General features: G+C 34.7%; 2 protein-coding genes across 3 annotated transcripts in view; both read left to right on the forward strand.

Moving 5' to 3' along the window:
* The window catches only part of LOC136030466 (exosome complex exonuclease RRP44-like), a 36403-nt gene extending 19384 nt beyond the window's left edge, over positions 1 to 17019 (forward strand). For both annotated transcript variants that reach the window (XM_065709473.1, XM_065709474.1), the window contains exons 5-8: positions 1435 to 1740; positions 6989 to 8192; positions 13028 to 13267; positions 16785 to 17019. In XM_065709473.1, the coding sequence (XP_065565545.1) occupies positions 1435 to 1740; positions 6989 to 8192; positions 13028 to 13267; positions 16785 to 16977 (1943 nt within the window). In that variant the 3' untranslated portion in view covers positions 16978 to 17019. The remainder of the gene's footprint in view (positions 1 to 1434; positions 1741 to 6988; positions 8193 to 13027; positions 13268 to 16784) is intronic.
* A 2739-nt stretch (positions 17020 to 19758) lies between these two features.
* Positions 19759 to 21714, forward strand: part of LOC136030467 (serine/threonine-protein phosphatase 2A 65 kDa regulatory subunit A alpha isoform-like) — a gene marked incomplete in the record, with an annotated part of 106527 nt that continues 104571 nt past the window's right edge. The window contains 1 exon segment of the mRNA XM_065709475.1: positions 19759 to 19890.

The raw sequence follows: 21714 nt of genomic DNA on the forward strand, positions 1-21714 counted from the left end.
TCACTTAAAAAGGAATTAGAACTTCTTCCCGTTCAAATGAGTTCTCTCCAGATCTTCTAGTACCATTGGCTCGATATGATGATACCTGAAAAAAAAAAAATAAAAGCAATTAAACATGCATCCATGATCTTTCTTGTGCCAAAAAATACAAAATTCCACATTTTTGTATATAGAAACTTGAAACCTCTACGGTAGGATTCTCTGATATATTGAATCTGATCGTTTGATTTTTGTTCAGATCGTTAGACTTTTTGGGGATGTTTCCCTCCTTTTTCCAAAATCATGTAAATTTTCTCAGGCTCGTAGCATTTGATGGCTAATATTAAACTTAGTGAACTCTATATATTTGAATGAGCATAAAAACCCGATTTTTTTTATGTATCTATTGTTATCAAAATTATTTTTTAGAGTTTCAGTTACTGTTAGGCAGAGTTGCTCCTCATTTACCGTTCCTTACCACGGACTGTTCAAAAAAGACGTGGCAAAAATTAAAAAGAACTTGATCAATATTACTCGTACTCCCACTCCAATGACAATAAGTAAAACCAAGTGACTTATGACAGATATTAAAGTTTAATAAAGACGAAAATTAGACTAAAATAAAATTGTACTGCGCTCATTCGCACTCTCAAGCTCACAGTTAAAATCACCATATATAAAAATGCGTAAATTTGAATGAAATTATGCAATAAAATTACTGTCTGTGACAAGCCTGTGACAAGCACACGTAAACGCTTCAAGAGACGAATAATTGTGATAGCTATAGGGAAAATGTAATTGACTAAAACACAATCAAAAAGTTTGCAAGCAAGAAAAAACTAAATAGGGTATGTAGAAGAAAGCTTTTAATGTATTTCTAACCTGGGACATAAGACTTGCTTCTACCCTTCTTTTCTTCTCGTGGTTTCGATTTCTCCTGCATGGCCGTTTCCAGCTATTTCAAGATTAATTTCGATATACTGATTGATATAAAGTAAATACATATTAAAGATAGCATCTTAATTAAAGCAAGTATGACGGTACTGCAACATCAAGGTCCGAACCGGCGGTGCTGATCTCTGTTTCGTGGCCCTTCAGCCAGGAAGTGCAATGGGGGCTGGGGGGCAGGTATCCTGTGCTTTCGTACACCCTTCCTGCTTGTCTTCCCCAGATTTTTCCAGGTACCCATTTAGAGCTGGATCGACTCTTGCTGAGCTTACAGACTCACGCCACTGACCTCCGTCCCAAATTAAATAACTGGCTACGATAGGGATTGAACCTGTGCCCTTGGACAAAGAATTAAACTAACTAATTAAAAGGACTAACTAATTAAAAGGACAGTTAAATTTAGTCAAAAGAACAATTAAATCTCAATTAACTAAAATTTATTTCTAGATTAATTTATTTACTCGTTTTTTTTAATGTCGACAGTAGTATTATACTTATGTATTTCAGGCGATGTTTTGTTAATAGAAGAGACACAACTTCCAAAGTTGCAGAGAGACCCGGAGACAGTTCAACCAACGGGTCGTGTTGTTGGAATCCTTCGTCGAAAGTGGAAACAGTATTGTGGAACCCTTGAGCCAAGTAAACATTTAAATGAAGTGAATCATCTTTTTATCCCCTCTGACAGAAGAATACCCAAAATTCGGATTGAAACTCACCAAGCAGGAAAGCTTATTGGACAAAGGATATATGTCGGTGTTGATGATTGGCCAAGATATTCACGCTATCCGCTTGGTCATTTTGTTAGGATGTTAGGTGAGTTTTTGGCAATTTGATTGACATGAAATGCCAGCAGCTGTTTCGTGATTGGTTAATTTGTCGAATTTTTGGGTGAAAGTCTGCCTTTTTTTTCCAATCAAAAACGACCTGCTGGCATGCTCATGATATGCGTACATGCATTGCCTCTAATTTGTAAAATATAAAATACGTTAAGATTTTGCATTTACAAAATTTTGTGAAGCCTAATGCTTTTAAAATATTGAATACTTTCGTCTCTTTCGGTGGGAATTAGATAGGGAATGACACTTTGGTCAATCTTTTGGGAAAATGAAAAAAGAACTTGGAAATTTGGTGATTACTATTTCTCTTTTTAATTGGTATTTCTAGTATCTTATGTGCTGATTCCTCTTTTAAAATATATGAAGAGAATATTTCTATTGTTTAAAGAAAATGCTTTAAACAATAGAAATGTTCTATTAGAATATTTCTAATAGAAATAAGCTCTTCTATTTCAGGCACTTTTTATCCAGTTCTGATCCCCTTTATTAGGGATAGTTGCTCTGAAAGCGCCGAGGAAAAAAGCAAAACTTCAGCGTAAAGAGAGGGATGCTGAGAGAACCGACCCCTCCTATATGAAATAGTTTTTGTTCGTTTTAAGCCTTTTTGCCGCTTTTTGCTTTCATTTGAGAATTATTTTTTTATGTTTAATTTATATTTGTTTTTAGTACCTACCTGGGATACTCTAAATGTAAATAGGGCTGTCGCCCCCCTGAATTACCAATTTTCGTGTCAAAATTTATCTTTTTCAGAACGCTGCCATGAGAAAAAAAGAGTCTTTTTAGACCTTAGATACCCCATCACAAAATAAAATCTGGTGGTCAACATTCTAATAGATGATTTGGTTTTGCTGGTCCTTTCCATAATTTAGCTACAAAGGCAGTGGTCAGCTGTGCCAGTTATTTGGTTTGGGACGGGGGAGGGGCAGTGACGTGACTCTGTAAGCTCTGTCCGTTGGCCCAGCTCTAGATGGGTACGTGGAGAAATCTGGGGAAGGTAAACAGGAAGGGTGTGCGAAAGCACTGGATGACCGGCCTTCATCCTTTCATTGCATTTCCTGGCTGAAGGGCCTTGAGACGGAGATCAGCACCGCTGATTTGGACTTCAAGAAGTCTAGTACCGTATCCTTTGCCTCTTTTTCATGACAAAGACAGTGAACAAATCACTTGATGCCTTTTTATGTTTTTTTTTCAGATATGATTATTGATTCCGGTGGAAATTTCGTTCCTTAAGAAAAATTTCTTTCCTTAAATTAAATTTCTTCCCTGAGCCCTTAAGAGGCTGTTATAGGTGACTCATCACCTTATCTATAGTTCTTAGATTATGATTTAAGGTTAAAAACCAGTTAAAACTTATATTTCAATTGCTAAATCCATTACTTTAATGTAATATATTTCACGGGCTTTGATTCATTTCCAATGAACACAATAAGAATCAGTGAACATTTGAATTTACAAAAGTTGTTCTCAAATCTCAAACACTTTTCTGACATCTGTATTTAAGGGCATGTTTTCGGTGCAATAAACTTTCCCCTAATATAACGACAGTGGACGGAAAAATTGTGCGAAAAATTCCTTCCTTCTACAAAAATGATGGAAAAACCACCTTTAACGGGAAAATTGTGCGAAAAATTCCTTCTTTCTACAAAGAAAAATTCCTTCTTTCTACAAAAATGATGGAAAACAATCTTTATTACACACTCCTTCAGTTAAGAAAATCATACAGCTAAAAAAAGAAAAAAGAGGAAACTAAATTGTCTGAGACTGAAGCCAGCTTGAGGTCCTCCTCATTTGAATCATTGTTCGATTTATTATCTTCATTGGAAGCTTTAGCCTCCCTGGCTCTGTGAGGGGAAGGCTCCGACTCGAGAGATGTAACTCTGTAACCTGGATCGGAAAATGGCGAAGTTGCTCTTCAGACTTGTAGGTTTCCAGCAAGAGTAATCTAGCAATGCACTGCTTCAGGTTCATACTCCTCATTCCTGACCTCTTGCAGTTTTTTTGTTTTTTTAAGAGCCCATAGCCTCTCAGTACGATATGTATGGATGTTATGAATCTCTGTGATCAACGAAGTTTTCCGATTGATTGATTTGGTGTGAGTATAGCCGATTTCTGACAGACTGGAGTAGGCTGTTCAGGAGTTGCTCATTATTTTTTAACTCGGCTCTATATATCTCTATATCAGAGATATCAGAATTGCTCGTTCTTTTGTCAGAGTCTCGCCACCTTCTAGGAGATGTAATGTTTTTTTCTTTTTGTTTTTAATAACCTTCTAGATCCCTTCAAATACCCAAATTTGGCTGAGAGGCCTCCTCCAGTTGTATTCGCGGTAAGCCAATACAGTTTTGTCTATTTTGACTACGATGTCCTCACTTCCTATGGGTCCTAATGTCCAACCCAATGGTCCATCATCTCGCTGCAAAAAGACCTCCAGTCCGCACTTGGTTTGGACCCAATATGTAATTCTTGCTTAACGAAACAATGCTCCGACAAGTCGCATAAAAATAATAAATAAGCAGCATAATTTTATTTGTTGGTATGTGAGTACCTTGTAAGAACTTCCCTTAAAGTTACTGACAGAGAAGTTGTATGGTTTTCTAAGTTCTTTCTTGCGATCCAAACATAAATGTCATTGGTTTTCTTGTGAGGCGTAATGCGTACATGGAGCGACGCAGCGAGGAAGCTAGTGCTTTAGTCAGGATACCATATATAGAGCCCTGAGAATATAAATTCAAAGAAAACAAAATAAATAAAGATATTGAATGCAAATTGTTTAATTTGTAATTTATCGGAAAAGAAATAGTTTCCTTTGCAAATTCTTTTTTTAAGAATACCTATAGTAACACCTTATTTCCTTCTTTTTTTTGTCATGGTTATGGTCTGATTTTTTCTTGGAATCAATATATAGCTTAAAAACAAATATATATAAACAATACAATACAACAAACAAATAACAAACAAATAAACACATAAAAAAACAAACAACAACAAACAATAAACACAAAAAACAAACAACAAACAAATAAACAATAACAATACAACAACACAAACAATATATACAAAACAATATATAGCTTAAAAACAATCAATATATAGCTATATCAAATATAGCTTAAAAACCAACCATCTGATGCTAAGATTATATTTTGTTTTCTGAATGAAGTGTATGTTTGACACACTTAAAGTTGAAGCTGAAAAAAATAACAGTAAATAGAAACTGAAAAAAATAATAACTATTAACTAAAGGACCGTCCAGGCTTACTTTAAAAAAAAACTGTACGTGCATAATCCTTAATCTCCGTGCCCGTTTGTAGTGGGAAAAATTTATACACAAATTTTTTCAGTGATCACAGCAAGTTTAAAGTTTTTGTGACTTGTACAACTGCCATTTTGCTACATAGAGTCGGTAATCCCAAAAATTCCATTGATTTTCCATTTCAATAACCCATTTTTGGCAAAATCTATTGGACTTTTCTTCTTTTCGTTCTTAAATGCACACATGACGCGAAAGTCGGCAGCTTATTGGCCCCGAATACCTCGAGTACAAAAATTAGCATAGACAATAGGACTCTTTTCAGTTAATTTTTAACTCGCTGAGAGAAGCGTGTACAAATTTTATCTGTGGTTTTCGTGGACAGGGCACCTAATTTTACGAATTATACGCCTTATTAACTAGCGTAAAAAATATACCTAAAAAATAACAATAAGTATAAACTGAATAAAGCAATAAATATGAATTATTGCAAACTAAAAAAAAACATACCGGAAAAATTGATGCTGGGGTCATCATTTTCAAAAATTTTCAAAGCTGCTGCAAGATACGTACTGGTACGACCAGCGCAAATAGGCACGATTAATTTTTGATAAACAACTACACTGGTAATTTGACAGTGTAGAAAAAAGTAAAAACTTATAATTTACTTATAAAGACTACAGTAAAGACTACGGCAATTGCCCTTTACATTCCCTCTTAGTGGTGCTGATCTCTGTTTCATGGCATTTCAGCCTGAAAGTGCAACGGAGGCTGGGGGCCAGTCATTCTTTGCTTTTGCACACCCTTCCTGTTTACCTTCCCCAGATTTCTCCAGATAGCTATTTAGATCTGGATCGACTCTTTGTCCTCACGAACAAAGGCATACGCTATGCTGATTTACGTTACACAATATCATCATGCTGATATTTTTCTACGCCTTCTTCTGTTTGTTTCTCGTCATTTTTGTAGAAGGAAACTTTATTTTAATAATAAAAAAAATTTAATTGCGGAATGGTCATAACCCTTAGATTATTTATTTTAAATTTTCCGCCCCTAAGATTTCTGCACTCTGGAAAAGGGCCCCCTTCTGTTCCGCCTCTGTTGCTGTGGAGGTCAATTGAAAAAGAAACTCTATCTTTTGAATGTCAGTTACTGACCATACCGCTTAATACAAAACAAAAATGGGGACAATTTTTGAAGTTAGTGTAAAAAAAAAACTCCGTGTATCTAATTTTTAGAAACAACAACCACCATCAGTGGATACTGATAAACTATTCTAAGACAATGCCTCTGGAAAACATTTGATGATCTTACTTAGCCTTTCCAAGACAAAGATCGATCACACCATCATACAAATCCATGTATTCCATCATACAAAGTAATCACATAAAATATTCGTCACGTTGAATAAAATTCGTCTTTTAGCTGAATTTGTGTGAGGTCAAAACTCAAAAAGATTCTTTCAGAATTTAAGACTCTGTACATCAAAAAGAATTTATTTATTAAACTTAAAATTTAAAATATAATATAAAATTTATTTTAAATATGATTTTAGTTTCAAAGCTTTTTATCGATGTGTTTTCAAGTAAATTAGTTGTTTTCTTTGTTTTTTATTATATTGCATCGATCCTTAAAAACAGTTTTTTTTATTTATATATTGTTATAAAAACTACTTGTTTCGCAGTTTCAGCTACTATTAGCACGAGTCTCTCACAGTTCATTACTACAAACTGATTGATTCTTCATTGCTTCTTAAATAAATTAGCTACAATTAGGAATGTATTTTGATTTTTTTTTTTTTTTTTTTTTTTTTTGTCAATATTGATCTTGATTTATGAATGACATTTTTTTATTTGTTAGTTATTTTACTCTTTTTTTATATTATATTGCGCTGATGACGGCTGCTGATTATATTTCCGTGTTATATTCTTGTTTTGTAAAAAATAAAGTTGATTCCCAACTACCTTCTTTCCAGGTCCGTTGGGTGACAAGGCTACTGAAACTGAAGTTCTTTTGCTAGAACATGATGTCCCGCACAATACATTCCCAATTGCTGTACTTGCCTGTCTGCCCGTCATGCCTTGGACAATTAGTCCCGATGAAGAAAAGAAGCGTACTGACCTACGGCATATTGATGTTTGTTCTGTTGATCCGCCGGGCTGTACTGATATTGACGATGCTTTACATTGTAGGGAGTTGCAAAATGGAAACTATGAAGTTGGAGTTCATATTGCTGATGTTTCATATTTCGTGAGACCAATGTCAGCACTTGACAGGGAGGCTGCTAGAAGAGGAACGACTGTTTATTTGTCTGATCAAAGGATCGACATGGTACCAGAACTTCTGTCGTCCAACCTTTGCTCTTTGAGAGAACATGAAGATAGACTAGCCTTTTCGTGTCTGTGGGAAGTAACTCCGAACGGGAAGATGTTAAGTACGCGCTTTGTAAAGAGTATTATTCGTTCAAGGTCTGCTTTTACTTATGCAGAAGCACAGGCAAAGATTGATGATGAGAGTCAGACAGATGCACTTGCTCAGAGCCTCCGAAGATTGCTCAAACTCTCTAAAATCATGAAAAAAGCAAGAACTGATAGAGGGGCCTTAACATTGGCAAGTGCAGAAATTCGGTTCAAACTGGATATTGAAACCCAAGATCCAATCAGCGTTGTTAACAAGTCTATGCTGGACACAAACAGCATGGTGGAAGAATGGATGTTAGCTGCTAATATAGCAGCAGCTGAGAAAACAAGAAAAGACTTCCCAGAAGTTGCAATGCTCCGAAGACATCCAGAACCACCGCAAAGTAACTTCGAACCCTTGTTACAAGTTGCAAAAACAAAAGGATTTAATGTGAATACAAGAAATGGCAAGGAACTCTCTGATTCTCTCGAACAAGCACAGATTAAGGATAATCCGTATGCGAATACCCTTCTTCGAATGATAACAACCCGTTGTATGATGCAAGCGGTTTATTTCTGTAGTGGAACATTGCCAGAAAATCTCTTCCTCCACTACGGCTTAGCGGCGCCAATATATACTCATTTTACGTCACCAATCCGTCGGTATGCTGATATAGTAGTACACAGATTGCTTGCAGCATCTATTGGAGCAGATACGACGTATCAGCAGCTTCTTGATAGGAAAGCTACGTCAATTCTTGCTAGACAGTTGAACTTCAGGTGAGCTCGCTATTTAGAAAGTTTTTTCCACTAAATGTGTCTTTCGGGAGCCAATATTAACAAGTCCGTTGATCTCTTTCCCCTTTACTTTTGTAGTATTTGATTATCTCTTAGCTTTGCCTATTAGTAAGAATATCTGCCAAAATTAATTGTTAATGCGAAGAAAGACAAAAACTTATATTCAGACATCAGACAATGATTTTTTTTTTTTTAGACATCGGTTTCTTATACATGTACCTGAAAGTATCTCAATTCTGTTGCACAAAAAGAACCAAATTATCTGAGATATTGTTTACACCAATTCATTTGCGAACTAAAATCAAAGCCAGCTATGGCCTCTTTTCTTAGTTGCTTAGACTAGGAATAATTGAGGGTAAATATGTTGGATGATGTTGGATAATTGGAAACTCATCAAGTGAATAGCCTCATTTATCTGGGTAGTATTAGGAGGAGTATTATTGTTAGTGATGGCGGGCGCAGTGAAGATAAAAAAAAAATATAAAAAAAGTAATACATTAGCATTGTAACTGATAAAATTGGTCGCGCCAAAATGGGTATTTTACTTATTTTACCGTAATTTTATGGATCCCCGTAAAATTGATGTTTTACGTAATTTACATAATTTACGTATTTTACCGATATTCTATGTATTTTACCGGTATCTTACATATTTTGCGAGGGCTTGCAATTTCACAGCACAAACCTGTAATTGAGAAAATTAGAAAATATGAGGCATTTGTAACTTACGAACGGGTGATCAGATCTTAATGAAATTTGATATTTAGAAGGATCTTGTGCTTCAGACCTCTTATTTTAAATCACGGTCAGATCCGGTGACATTTGGGAGAGTTGGAGGGGGAAACTGGAAATCTTGGAAAACTTGAAAACTGATGTTTGATGTTCTGATGTTCGTCCCTGATGGTAGGCGTGTCAGGGACGTGTACAAATTGACTTGAGAAAGTTGTTTTCCCCGATTCGACCATCTGGGGGGTTGAAAGGAGAGGAAAAATTAGAAAAAATGAGGTATCTTTAACTTGCTAGTTGGTCATCGGTTCTTAATGAATTTTGATATTTAAAAGGACCTTGTGTCTCAGAGCTCTTATTTTAGATCCCGACCGGCATTAAGTCTCTGATTTTCCTTTTAAATTAATCTATTGATTCTTAAAGTTTTGCTAGAGCTCTTGCCATATGAACTCTTGGCTCTTCCGACCTCGTCAAAAGTGCCATATGAGCTCTTAGCTCTTGTTTATTTTAATTTTCACATCCTAGAGAAATCTTGTGTTCATGATGTCGTTCCCTGGGAGCCGGTGGTTACGCTCCCCTAGGAAAATGCCCCCGTCGAGAATTCCCCCCTCCGTGGAAATTCCATGTTCCCCCTGGCCAATTCCAGATCTTCATTACAAGGGAAATTAAAATCTCTACTCTCCTGTTAAAGTCAGAGGCAATCGTATAGCATTGCCTATAGTAAAGACCCATAAGGATTCAATATATTAATATTTGTTCATTTTTTTCCCAGATGCTTTTCATATGGAAGGGATTGTCGAATAAATTTCGGAGGAGGCTCACTCAATGGGAATCGAAAGTTCCAGTGTCCTTTTCTAATATTTAGCCTGCTTTTCAACAATTTGCTGTTGAATAAGTTGTTACTGACAATAGTGTCTTTAAGAAATTTTTATTCTAGTTAAACGACCCTTGTATTTCAGCAGTTGTTTTGAAAGAGTCTTCAGATAGACACAGATTCAGTTTTAAGAGAAAGGCAATGGATGGTCAAGGTAGAAAGTGATATATAATCCTCAGGACCGTATCCAGGACTTTTATGGGGGGGGGATCGGAAAAAGGAAAATCATCTGAATCAGAATCTGAGTCCGAAGGAGAGGAGCTAGATTTCCCAGCAGATCCTATTGAATGTTTTGCTATTATGATCCAATGCTTAGTTAATCAAGTGTTACAAACCACTTTTTTATTTGTATTCGGTGCTTTCATAAATAAATGAATAATAACACGCATGTAATATAAGAAATGTAGCTGAATGCTGTTATTTAAATACGCAACGCTGTTACGGTAACATTTCTTAGGTTTAAATATAGAAACAAAATTGCTAATATGGTTTTACTCCCAAATAATGTTGTTGTTTTTACAAAATTTATGTCGGCTAAAGAAAATCATCAAATTCTAGATGAAGGGGCATTACCTTTTTTGAGCCCAGGAAAATCAGAATCATCGAAATATTTCAGCAAAAGCTGAAGTGGGGCTTAAAAAGAAATGCCCAACTGGTCTTGTAGCTACAGGGAAACTCTAAAAGACCAGTTTTACCCTATATTTTCTAGGGAGTACCATATTTTACCCTATTTTACTAATTTTACCTTATTTTGCCTTATTTTACCAATTTTACCGATTTTATTTACCTAGTTTTTATTTTACGATAATTTTACAACACAGTTCAGAAAAGTTTGAAAGAATGAGAAGATGAGTGCACGAACAAAGATTAGAATATTGGAAGCCCGGTAAGGATATTAGGGAGGAATGTTTCTGAAGCATGAGCGCTTCAAAAGGCTGACGAAGATTCGCTAAGTTTTTTTTTTCAAGAGGAATTGTCTAACTATTGTCTTAAGTACTCGTCTGACTAACCGTATATCAATTAGCTGATATATGGCAGTATATCTTCTTCTACGAAAAATGTTCTTTGGACCTAATTTCTAGGGCTATAATGAGAAAAGTCAGTATCGTTACTTGTCTAGGGCTATAGGTCAGGATGGCTGCATGTTACAGATGAAGAATGACAGATTGCCGAAGATTATTCTTTTTGACCATCTCCCTGAGATTAAACGAAAAGCAGGTTGTCCCCGATTTAAATTTCCTCTTTATTCCCTCGGTTTATTATAGCGCTCGAGTTTCTTTGATATTTTCGGCTCCAAGGAAATTGGCTCCGGAGATATTTTCGGCTCCTCGTCCCTGGAGAAATTTGGAAGAGGTCATAAGGAAGAATTTAAAGTTCCGTTTCATGCCCTCGATTTATCATAGTGCTGGAGATTCGTTTATATTTATTGCTCCAGGACGGTCTCTCCGAAATCGGTGGCTCAAAGATGGACATCCCTTTTGATTCCAACGCCTGTCATATTTCTTGAAATCACTAGGCAGCTCTAGGTCAGACTTGATGGTAGGTAACCTGGTTTTCTTTTGACTGCGGGTACTGTTCTTCCATAACGGCTACTGGAGGCATTTAAGATACTGTTTTGATATTGTGTCGTCGGAATGTTGTAGTAGATGATCGAACCAACGGATATGTCTCTATTTTATACCATTAGAAATAGGAGGTCAGTGTTCAGCTGTGCTGCGAAGGTTGTTGTTGCTTACACTCTAGGATCATCTAACCTTCTGAATCTACTGAGAACATTTGTGGTAAAAGACATCCACGGTTTGGGTTTCTGACGATTTTAGCAGCCAGACCTCCGAGCCGTCGAGTAGTACAGACACCATCGTTGCATCAACATTTTCATTTTTGTCTTTAAAGCAACATGTTGCATAATCCACAGGACTTACCTTACACGGATATATATATATATATATATATATATATATATATATATATATATATATATATATATATATATATATATATATATATATATATATATAATATATGAGTAAACATATAAATAGAAGCAATTTGACAATAACTGGATTCATATATGGAAAAATAAGTTTAGTAACTTAGTATTCAATTTTAGCAACTTGTATCAAATTTAGTAACCTTTTCAGTAACTAAGTTTAGTAACTTGCATCAAATGAATAATTGTGGGAGACATATTAAAGAAAAAGTAAGAAAGGTCAGTGACAATGTAAAAAGCATAAACAAATAATTGGAATAGGATTTGTTTTGTTGGTCGTATTGGAAGTTTGACAGTTTCTGTGACGGCTCATATTATATTGTGTAAAAACTAATTCCTGGGCACGACAGGAAGCGTGACTTGGTGCGAGATAAATTCACTTTATATTTTTATCTTGTTGTTTTTTTTAACAAAGATGCCTTAAGAATGATAACATTATTATAATTTAATAACATTTAATATTAATAATCACTCAAAATAGGCAAATTGCACAGAAAATAAGATGAGAATCACGTAGATTCAAATTTGTCCTCCTCTTCTGTGTTCGCGTCTTCTTGAAATATACTTTTTTTTTCAACAGATTATAAATTTGTCAAACAGGGCCATAGTAAAGTCACCAGGTTCTTTTAAAAAAATTTTCCCTACGTTATCTTTTTGCAAAGAAAGCAAAGTAACATGTTGCCATTTGGAGAAGACCAGGAGTATTACGGATCTGGGAGACAAAGAATTTCCTTAAAAACAAAAGGTATTTTCTGTTGTTTGTTCTGCCCCATTAAAAACCAATCTACCTGTAATGCAGCTAAACTAGAAGCAAATCCGAAAGTACAATAGATAGAAAGTATAGAGAACCTTGTGAATAAAATTGCAGACTATAAAATAGTAAGAGCGTTTTTGTTTAATGTGCTGTTTAGCTTAGAAAAGACCATAATAATTATAATTTGCAAGGGCGTATCTAGGTCAAAATCTTGAGGGAGGGGGACAAGGGTTTATTTATTTTGTAAGGATAAGAATCCTTACAAAGTATGTTTCAGTAAAACCTAGAGTAAAACTGAGATATTTATTCATTGTAAATTCAAGTTTATTGCAGTACTTCTTTTGTGTCTTGCTGCGCCGTGTTGTTGTAACACGGTCACATTGCTGAGTTTCTTCTGCTGTAAGCATTTAGGTGGTAGACCGTAATGCAGTAGCACGGCAAAGTCAAGCGTTTTTAAAAATGTGTTTTTCCAGGCATCGAATGGCACAGTATGCAGGCCGAGCCTCCGTTGCTTTGCATACTAATATCTTTTTTCGAAGAAGAGTTGATGATGAGGAAGCCTATATTATTTTCGTCAAAGAAAATGCACTGACTGTTTTCCTATCCAAGTACGGTCTGGAAGGGGTTATCGTCCTGCCAAAACCCCCTGAGGAACCAGGATTTGTATACGACTCTTCGGTACCCCTTCAAAAATGTGGCAATGTTGAGTTTAGGTAAGTATATTTTTTGGATATAGCCCTCCCCCCTCCAAAAATATGTTTGGACTCCGATAATATAATGTGACTTCAAATTTTTGTTTCAGGAAAGGGTCATAAAAAAGTATTCTCAACGATTCTTTTCTATAAAGGCTAGTCTCAAAAGGCTAAAATGTCACAATTAAAAAAATAAGGGTTTTCCTTTCTATGTCGTTCTACACGCTAAGCTACTAGTGCTATAATTATATAAAAGAAAAACCACTTTTTTATTTTTGAAATCTGGTGCCTGCTACTACCAAAAACTGTACAACTGCAAATGAAGGTCTTTACATATGTTTGTATAAGTTTCACAACCAATTCCCATAATCGAAGTTCATTTTCACTGTCCTTGGTACTTGAAATGGAAATATATTTTTTTTGGTAATTATTTTTCAGTCTTCATTTTATATTACATGTAAACTGTTTCTATAAGATTTGACATATCAAATTTGCAAAATGAACAATATGGTAAATACCATTAAAACTATCAAATGAGGACAAGTGAAAATGATATTTGCTGGACGGAATTGGTTAAGTGAGGAATATATTCATATTCGTTGTTAAACAAAGAATTTGGTAGAAACGAAGACACAACCAAAGGGCATTAGAACTTATCTCTTTGTTGCTAATTTTTTCTGTTTCTATGATATATCCTATTCACATTCTATACTATATTGTTACAGTAACACCACATCATTTTTCCATAATTGTTATTACCAAGGAGAATGGATGACGTAATAAGAGAAGAAAATTTTGGTATTTGCGTTAATATAAACTCAAAAACTCTTTTGGTTTGATTATGAAATAGTAATAAAATTAAAAAATCAAATATGCCTATTGCGCCCTTTTGCCATACTTCTTCTGCACAATTCTGCTAATTCCTTTGGTCTCATGTCAAACAAAAAAAAAGATACCAAAACAGATAAAGTTAATATTTTGTTTATGTTTTTGTAATTTAGTTTATGACTTACCTTCGGAACTCTAGATTGGCTTGATTATATTTTTCTTCAAATGTAAGCAAGACTCTCTGATTAGTTTTTCGTACTCTTGGGTTTTGCACGCTCAGTACCTCTTACAAGTATCTTTGAACGTGCTATTAGAACAAACAATTTTATGAAATAGTTATATTCATAGACTCCTGAAAGTGTGACAACAGCAATTGCAATATCATTTTCTTATATATTTTTCTATTTATTTATTTATTTAGTTTATATGAGCATACCTTCCATATGAGATCCAGATATTGCGCTAGGGCACAACTTACAACGACTGCCCCCGGGCCCTAGGGGTTGTGTCAACACCAGTTTTTTTTCTGATCTTTTAACTATTTTTAATAAAATAACTATCTCAAAATTTTTGCCCTTATACATTTTGGAAAAAAGGCATGGGGGGGCTAATGACTTCGATCTCTTTTAACTCTTAAAAAGTAAACAAGAACTTTTATTTTCCAGGCAAATTACCCCAATATCCATTGCTATATCCATTGTTATTGGAATATCCATTGTTAACAAAAAAAAAGTTAACATAGCCCTATCCCCTCCAAATGCCATTGCATAATTTGTTTGAGGGATAATCAAACAAATTCACAAATAAGTACATTAACCTCAGAAGGGTCTAAAAAACACAACAAACCTTAACTACTTTTTTGTTTAAACAAACCTTTTTTTTCTGATAGTTTAAAAAAAGTTCAAAATAGATTCAGTGTGGACATTTCTGATATAATATAAATGTGTATTAATTTTCTTTTTTCTCTGTTGATCTCTTTTGACTCTTAAAAAGTAAACAAGAACTTTTATTTTCCAGACAAATTACCCCAATATCCATTGCTATATCCATTGTTATTGGAATATCCATTGTTAACAAAAAAAAAGTTAACATAGCCATATCCCTCCAAATGCCATTGCATAATCTGTTTGAGGGATAATCAAGCAAATTCACAAATAAATAAATTAACCTCAGAAGGGGTCTAAAAAACACAACAAACCTTAACTACAGCATTATGCACCCTGCTACCACCAGCTTAACTCTTAATTTTTTCCTTAACACTGATCATTAGAAAAAATAATAATACTGATGATTTAGTATCATTTTAATCTATCAGTTATATATCCTATATACATAACTAGCATTCGTATGCAAGATGATGTTAATAACATCTGCTAATACAGTGTTATAGAAAACTGCAGTTTTTCGTAAAAAAATTATTCTATTTTAAAAATTATCTTTGTGAATTACGAAAGCTTCTTAAATACATCAGTAACAATATTTTATACGGTAATGGTAACATCCGTGGAAGATGGCAACAAAAACCTATACAGTAACTTATCAACTGAAACACTATATGCAACTAGGCAAATAACAACATTGATCACTTGTACTCCACTGTAAACATAGCTTATTTACAAACCCCTGAAGGTTTGTCCCTTCACCACACCATGTTTGCCTTCAAGCCATATTTTATAATCACTGTCCCAATTTGGTCTCTGTATATAATTTCCCTTTTTTTCTAATTTATTTATTTATTTATTTGAAAACCCGTCAATCATACGAAATGAAAAAGACGGAGCACAACATATAAAAATAGGAAGATATATCAGAAGAGACATAACTAGAAAGAGACTCGACTAATAAAAGGGCAAACAAAATAGCACTAAAATGAATAAACGAAAACAGATCTATTGTAAAAGGAGATTATACCAATCATGATCTACGTTATGTTATGTTAAGTTATATTTATGTTAAGATTAAATTTGTTGTTTATACATGGCGTGACTTACCCTCAGTTATCCTGCATTTTCTAGGGCTAGCAGGTGTAGATTTTATGACAGCTAACCCAGACCGTTTCAAGTTGTAATCCTGCCACCCTCTGACGTCATTTACGTCTTATGAAACGCCAAAAATAAATAATTGGGCTTATAGGATAAGCAGTCTTGGCATGATTGAACTGTTCAGATAAACGAATTAATATCAAAACGTTTACTTCACTGTATTATATGAATGTTTACATCGCTTCTCGCCTTGGCCAGTTAAAAAAGAAGTTTCCTGCCAAATAAATTGGGGAGAGGAGGCCTTTACACATCCTCGTGTTTTGAAGTACGTTGAGATTCACATGTGCGTTCTTTTAGTTGTTCGTGTGCTTGATTTTCACGTATCCTTTTTGTACATAAGTGTTTGTGTACAAGCTAGTGGAGAGCATTCCGTAAGGCCGTCTCAAGGTCTGGTTTTGAGAGTTTTTTTTAGTTTTCTAATATAAATAAATATATATTAACTTGTTATATTCAAGTATATTCATTATATTATTATGATCGTTTGTTATATCTATTATGCGTATTTTTTGTTTCGATTAGTTATTATAACTAAATTTTTGGTTTTTTGAATTGCTTTGAAAACACCTTTTCTGTAGTTTAGCCCCTCACCCACTACATCCTTCATGCGGCCCTGATTTTTTGTTTGTTTTTTTTCTGTATATTTCTAGAGATTTTTTCCTCTATTATAGGCCATTGGATAAAATCCTGGTAAGGATTAGCCTTGAAAAATCGTCCATACAGCATGAACAACTAGTGTTGAGATTAGTTGAACCAAAAATTGAAGGATTCAGCATACCTAGTAGGGAAGAAGACGAACTCATGGAAAAAGGAAAGAGAAGAAGTGATGATGCTGAAAAGGAGAAAAATAAAAGGAAAAAATAGAAGTTGTTTTTAATGAATTCAAATAAATATTCGTTCCATTTCTTTCTAATTTTTACTTTTTATCCGTATGATTAGATATATCTTCAGAAATCTATATTTTAAGTTTCTGGAGATTTTAGGATGAAAATCCTAGATTGAGCCTTATTTGCATGCGCTCATATGGAAAAAAAAGAGAAAATCAATACACTTGACTGTCAAAAAGATTTTGACAGTGGTGTTGAAAATTAAAAAGCACAAGTTTCTTATAGATGCGTGCAAATATCGATATAAAAGCTAGAAACGGGCAAAAGTTGTACTAAATGTGAGGTTGTACTATATGTTTAGGAAAAAACTGAAAGTTTTTCCTTTTGCTTTTCAAATTCAGCTTCAAGATCTTTTAATACTTGATCTTGACAGACATCTTTCAAGCTTAACCTACAGTCGATGAGCCCTTCATACAAAGCTTGCAATACAAAAATCCAGGGTCCAAGGTAGAAATATGGTGCTTTAATTAAGGGTTTTCAATACCCGTGTCGGTAGAAGTGGGGATAGATGGTATGTCATGTCAGGTAAATTTGGTATAGGGAAAGAAAACTAATGGCTACAGACCGCTGCAATTTTGTAGGTATAACAATCTAGCTATAACCAATATGGTATTTAGTCAATTTAGTCGTAAAATGGCCCATAAGTTAACATGATAGTAAGACAGCAAACCTTATTGATTAAGTTATTGTAAACCGAGGACTTACGGGATCAATTCAAGATACTAGGGTAAGTAGGAGTGCTGTTATTGATGTTAAAAGTAAAAACCACAATTTAGTAGTGTCTAGAGTCAATCTAAATCTGGAATTTCGGAACTACCTTCTGGGAAGTTGTGACAGACTCTACAGTATGTGGTAGACTCCAGTATGAGAAGTGTATAGAAACTTTCCAGGAACAGTTGAATACCAAATTTGAGGGTTTAAAATTTGAAAATATAGAAGATGGATGGAATAATTTTAGTAAAATAATTTGGGAAGTTCCTGATGATGTCTTAGGAAAGAAAGTTAGGAACGTAGCTAGCAATATAAGTTAAAAGGCTTTATCTTTATTAGAGAGGAGAAGGGGTTGTGCAAGAATTATCTGAGTGATAGATCATACGATAATAAGAGGAATATAAATAAAATGGAGAAAGCATTAAAATATGAACTTATGAGGTGTGAAATGGAGATTATAGATAAAATTGCCGAGGATCTGGAAGATTCAGCTATAAGGCACAATAGTAAAATATTGTACTGCCTCGTTAATAAATTGAGTAGGAGTAGTCAATTTGGACTTCTCCCATTTTAAGATAGGAACAGGGCCACAATTAGTGATAAGGAAAGAGTTTAAGAGGGATGGGTAGAACATTTTGAGACTTCGCTAAACTGGGATAGAGCTATAGGAAATGGCATAGAGGAATATAAAAACAATTTGTGACACCAAGGATGTGAAGGAAGATTTTTTGTCAATTTTTGGGAGGAAGAATTATCAACAGCACTGAAAGGACTAAAAAATTATGAGCCTCCAGATAATGATAGTGTGGTAAATGAGTTTCTTAAATATGATGAATATGATTTTTGGAAATGGAGAAGCACCTAACAATTTTAGGAAAACCCTAATTAACCCCCTCTATAAAAAAGTTGTTATGAGTGAGTTAGGTAATTATAGAAGCATTAGCCTTGTATATGTAGGTCGCACATTACTTAGTCTGATGATACTTTTTACCCTGAGAGATGCTGTAGATAAATTTTTAAGAGAAAAAGAGTACGGTTTTTGGAAGGGTGAGTCAACCAAATTGTCACTTTTATGTTAATAATTGAGAAGTGTCCGTGTCATCAAACACCTTTGGTCCTCAGTTTTATAGATTATGAACCAGTGTTGAATAAGTGTGGAAGAATAGGAAGATAAGCCTGCAAACCAAGATTAGGATGATGGAAGTGAAAGTAATGAGTCTGTTGAAATGTGGTTTGAAGCCTTGGTGCTCCAAAGAACAAAAAAAGATTTAAAAGATATGTTCCAGAGAAATCGCTTTCGAATTGTTTTGGGTACCCGGCTGACTGGTGGTATTTCAAACAGTAGGCCGTGCGAAAAATATGGTTCAGTCCATCTTCCTAGGGCTATAAGGAGAGAAGGGCTGAGACGGCTAGAGCATGTCCTGCGGATGGAGGATTGTCCTTTTCGCCCAACCGTCCAGGGCTAAACGGAAAGCAGATTGTCCGCGGTTGGCGTGGGAGAATGTCGTAAAGAAAGGTTTAAGAGAAATGAGAACTTCCTGAGAGTGTGTAAAGAAGGAGTCTTCGAATAGATTATGATGGAAGAGGAGCGTTCGTAGCTATGTTGGCCTTAGGCGGCTTGGTGATATGGTGACTTGTTAGTAGAAGTAGACGATTAATCTCACAGGACACGTACTAGTGTGTCAAAAAAGATGAAAATAATACTCTGTTTTTTATAAATAGACAATCGTACACGTTCCCCACATGGACCATTCGAAAAAGCAAAAAAAGCCAAATGGCAGAAGAATACCAAGAACTTTTTTTTTCTTATTCAATATCGTGATTTCACTATTTGGTTGGAACTTACTTTTAATCTTTTCTTATAAACTTAGTTCATCTCATTTGGGGACAATCAGCCTTTTTTTTGACGATCTGTTGTCTTTTGCCCGTAAGGTGTGGCCTCGCTATCGTTAAAGCCCTTGAAAGTGGGATTCAAAAACTGAAATCAATAGCATTCCTACGAGAGAACTCTACTGCCATCTTTTTTTGAAGTTTTATTAATAATCCACTCAAATATATGAAGAAGCTGAATAAGTAAAGAATGGCTGCCAACGAGGCAAACATGGATGAATCTTTATATCCTCTTAAGGATCTTTGAATTGCTGTACTCATAGACGAATTAAGAAATGAAGATGTCCAGGTAGTGTAATATAGGCTACAGAAAATTCTTGATTATGGGTGCAAAGTTTAGGCTAGTTAATGAGTTTTTAGCTAACTCAGAAGCCCATTAAACTATGTAAAAAAACTATTTGGAATGGATATAAAGCTTAATTGAGGGTCTAGGAAGATGTCTTAAAGTAGCCTATCCATCCCTGCATGTTTCCTCCCTCAATAATACTTTTAAAATCTGCAGTTTTTTTTCTTAACTTAGCTAATATAAAAGTCAACATATCATTTGTTGCCTTGGTAAAATTTTAGTTATTTGACTTCTTGCTATCTCAGAAAGAGTTTAGGTTAAGAAATTGAAACTTTCAGGGGGTGGGTCTCTCCACTCCTTCTCCCTCTAGAGGACTCTGAAATTTGCATACATGACAGGTCTGTACCTATTGAAATTTGGCAAAACAATATTTTGCCTTAATTTTCAGTTACTAGTTGCTTTTTCTTTGCCTTTAGTTATGAAAATGGTAAAATTTGGTAAAATTTGGTAAAATTCTAGTTAATTGACTTCTTGCTATCTCATAAAGGGTTTAGGTTAGGAAAATGAAACTTTCAGGGATGGATCTACAGGCTAAAGTATATCCCAAGAAGGTATTTTAAAGTACCCACCTCCACTCCTTCTCTCTCTAGAGGGTCCTGAAATTTGCCTACATGACAGGTCTATACCTATTGAAATTTTGACTAAACAACATTTTACCTTAATTTCAGTTACTAGTTGCTTTTCCTCTGCCTTTAGTTCTGAAAATGCAATTCCTGTTATTTGAGTAGAATTTTGAGCCATATCAATGTTTTTTTTCTTCAAAATTTAGGAATGTATTTGCATATCTTTAAAACCTTATAAATGGAATTGAGCAAAGTTATGAAGCTGAAAACTATTTTGCTGTACTTCAATTAAGCAGAAGATATATTTTGCAAGGTTTCACTTTTATAACACACATATTTCTAAAGGTCAGGGCCCTCTAGAGGGAGAAGGAGTGGAGGTAGTTGCTTCACAATACCTTTCCAGGACATACTTTAGTCTTTAGATTGATCCCTGAAAGTTTCATTTTCCTAACCTACACCCTTTCTGAGATAGCAAGAAGTTAATTAACTAGAACTTTACCATGAAAATGCAATTCTTTTTATTTGAGTAGAATTTTGAGCCATATCAATGTTTTTTTCCAAAATTTAGGAAATGTAGGGTATGATGACCAGTACTGGGACACTTCAATCACTTTGCCTATTCTGGGACAGAATATTTGGTTGGATTGCAACATGTCCAATACTGGGACAAAAGACAACAGGTTTTTTGGAAGCAACCCAGAAAAATGTATGGATTGGGTGTCCAAGATTAAAGTCTTTTGTCCCACTATTGGACATGTTGTAATACAATCAAAAATTCTGTCTCAGAATAGGCAGAGTGATCCAAGTGTCCCAGTACTGGTTGTCTTACCCTATTTGCATATCTTTAAAACCTTATAAAATGGAATTGAGTAAAGTTATGAAGCTGAAAACAATTTTGCTATACTTCAATTAAGCAGAAGATCTATTTTGCAAGGTTTCACTTTTATAACACACATATTTTCAAAGGTCATCAAAGGTCAGGATCCTCTAGAGGGAGAAGGAGTAGAGAGGACATACTTTAGTCCTTGCAGATTCATATTATATTTCCTTCAATTATTAACCACCTTTTAATATCATTTTAAATTATGTCTTCATAAATTGTAAACTCAATCACAGATGGAGGTAAATTGCCAACTAATCAGGTAACCAGTCTTAATATAAGAGTTGTAATGCATAATGTCATTGATGTATCCTAACAAAGAAA

Source organism: Artemia franciscana, chromosome 8, assembly GCF_032884065.1.
Source record: "Artemia franciscana chromosome 8, ASM3288406v1, whole genome shotgun sequence".
Lineage (NCBI taxonomy): Eukaryota > Metazoa > Arthropoda > Branchiopoda > Anostraca > Artemiidae > Artemia > Artemia franciscana.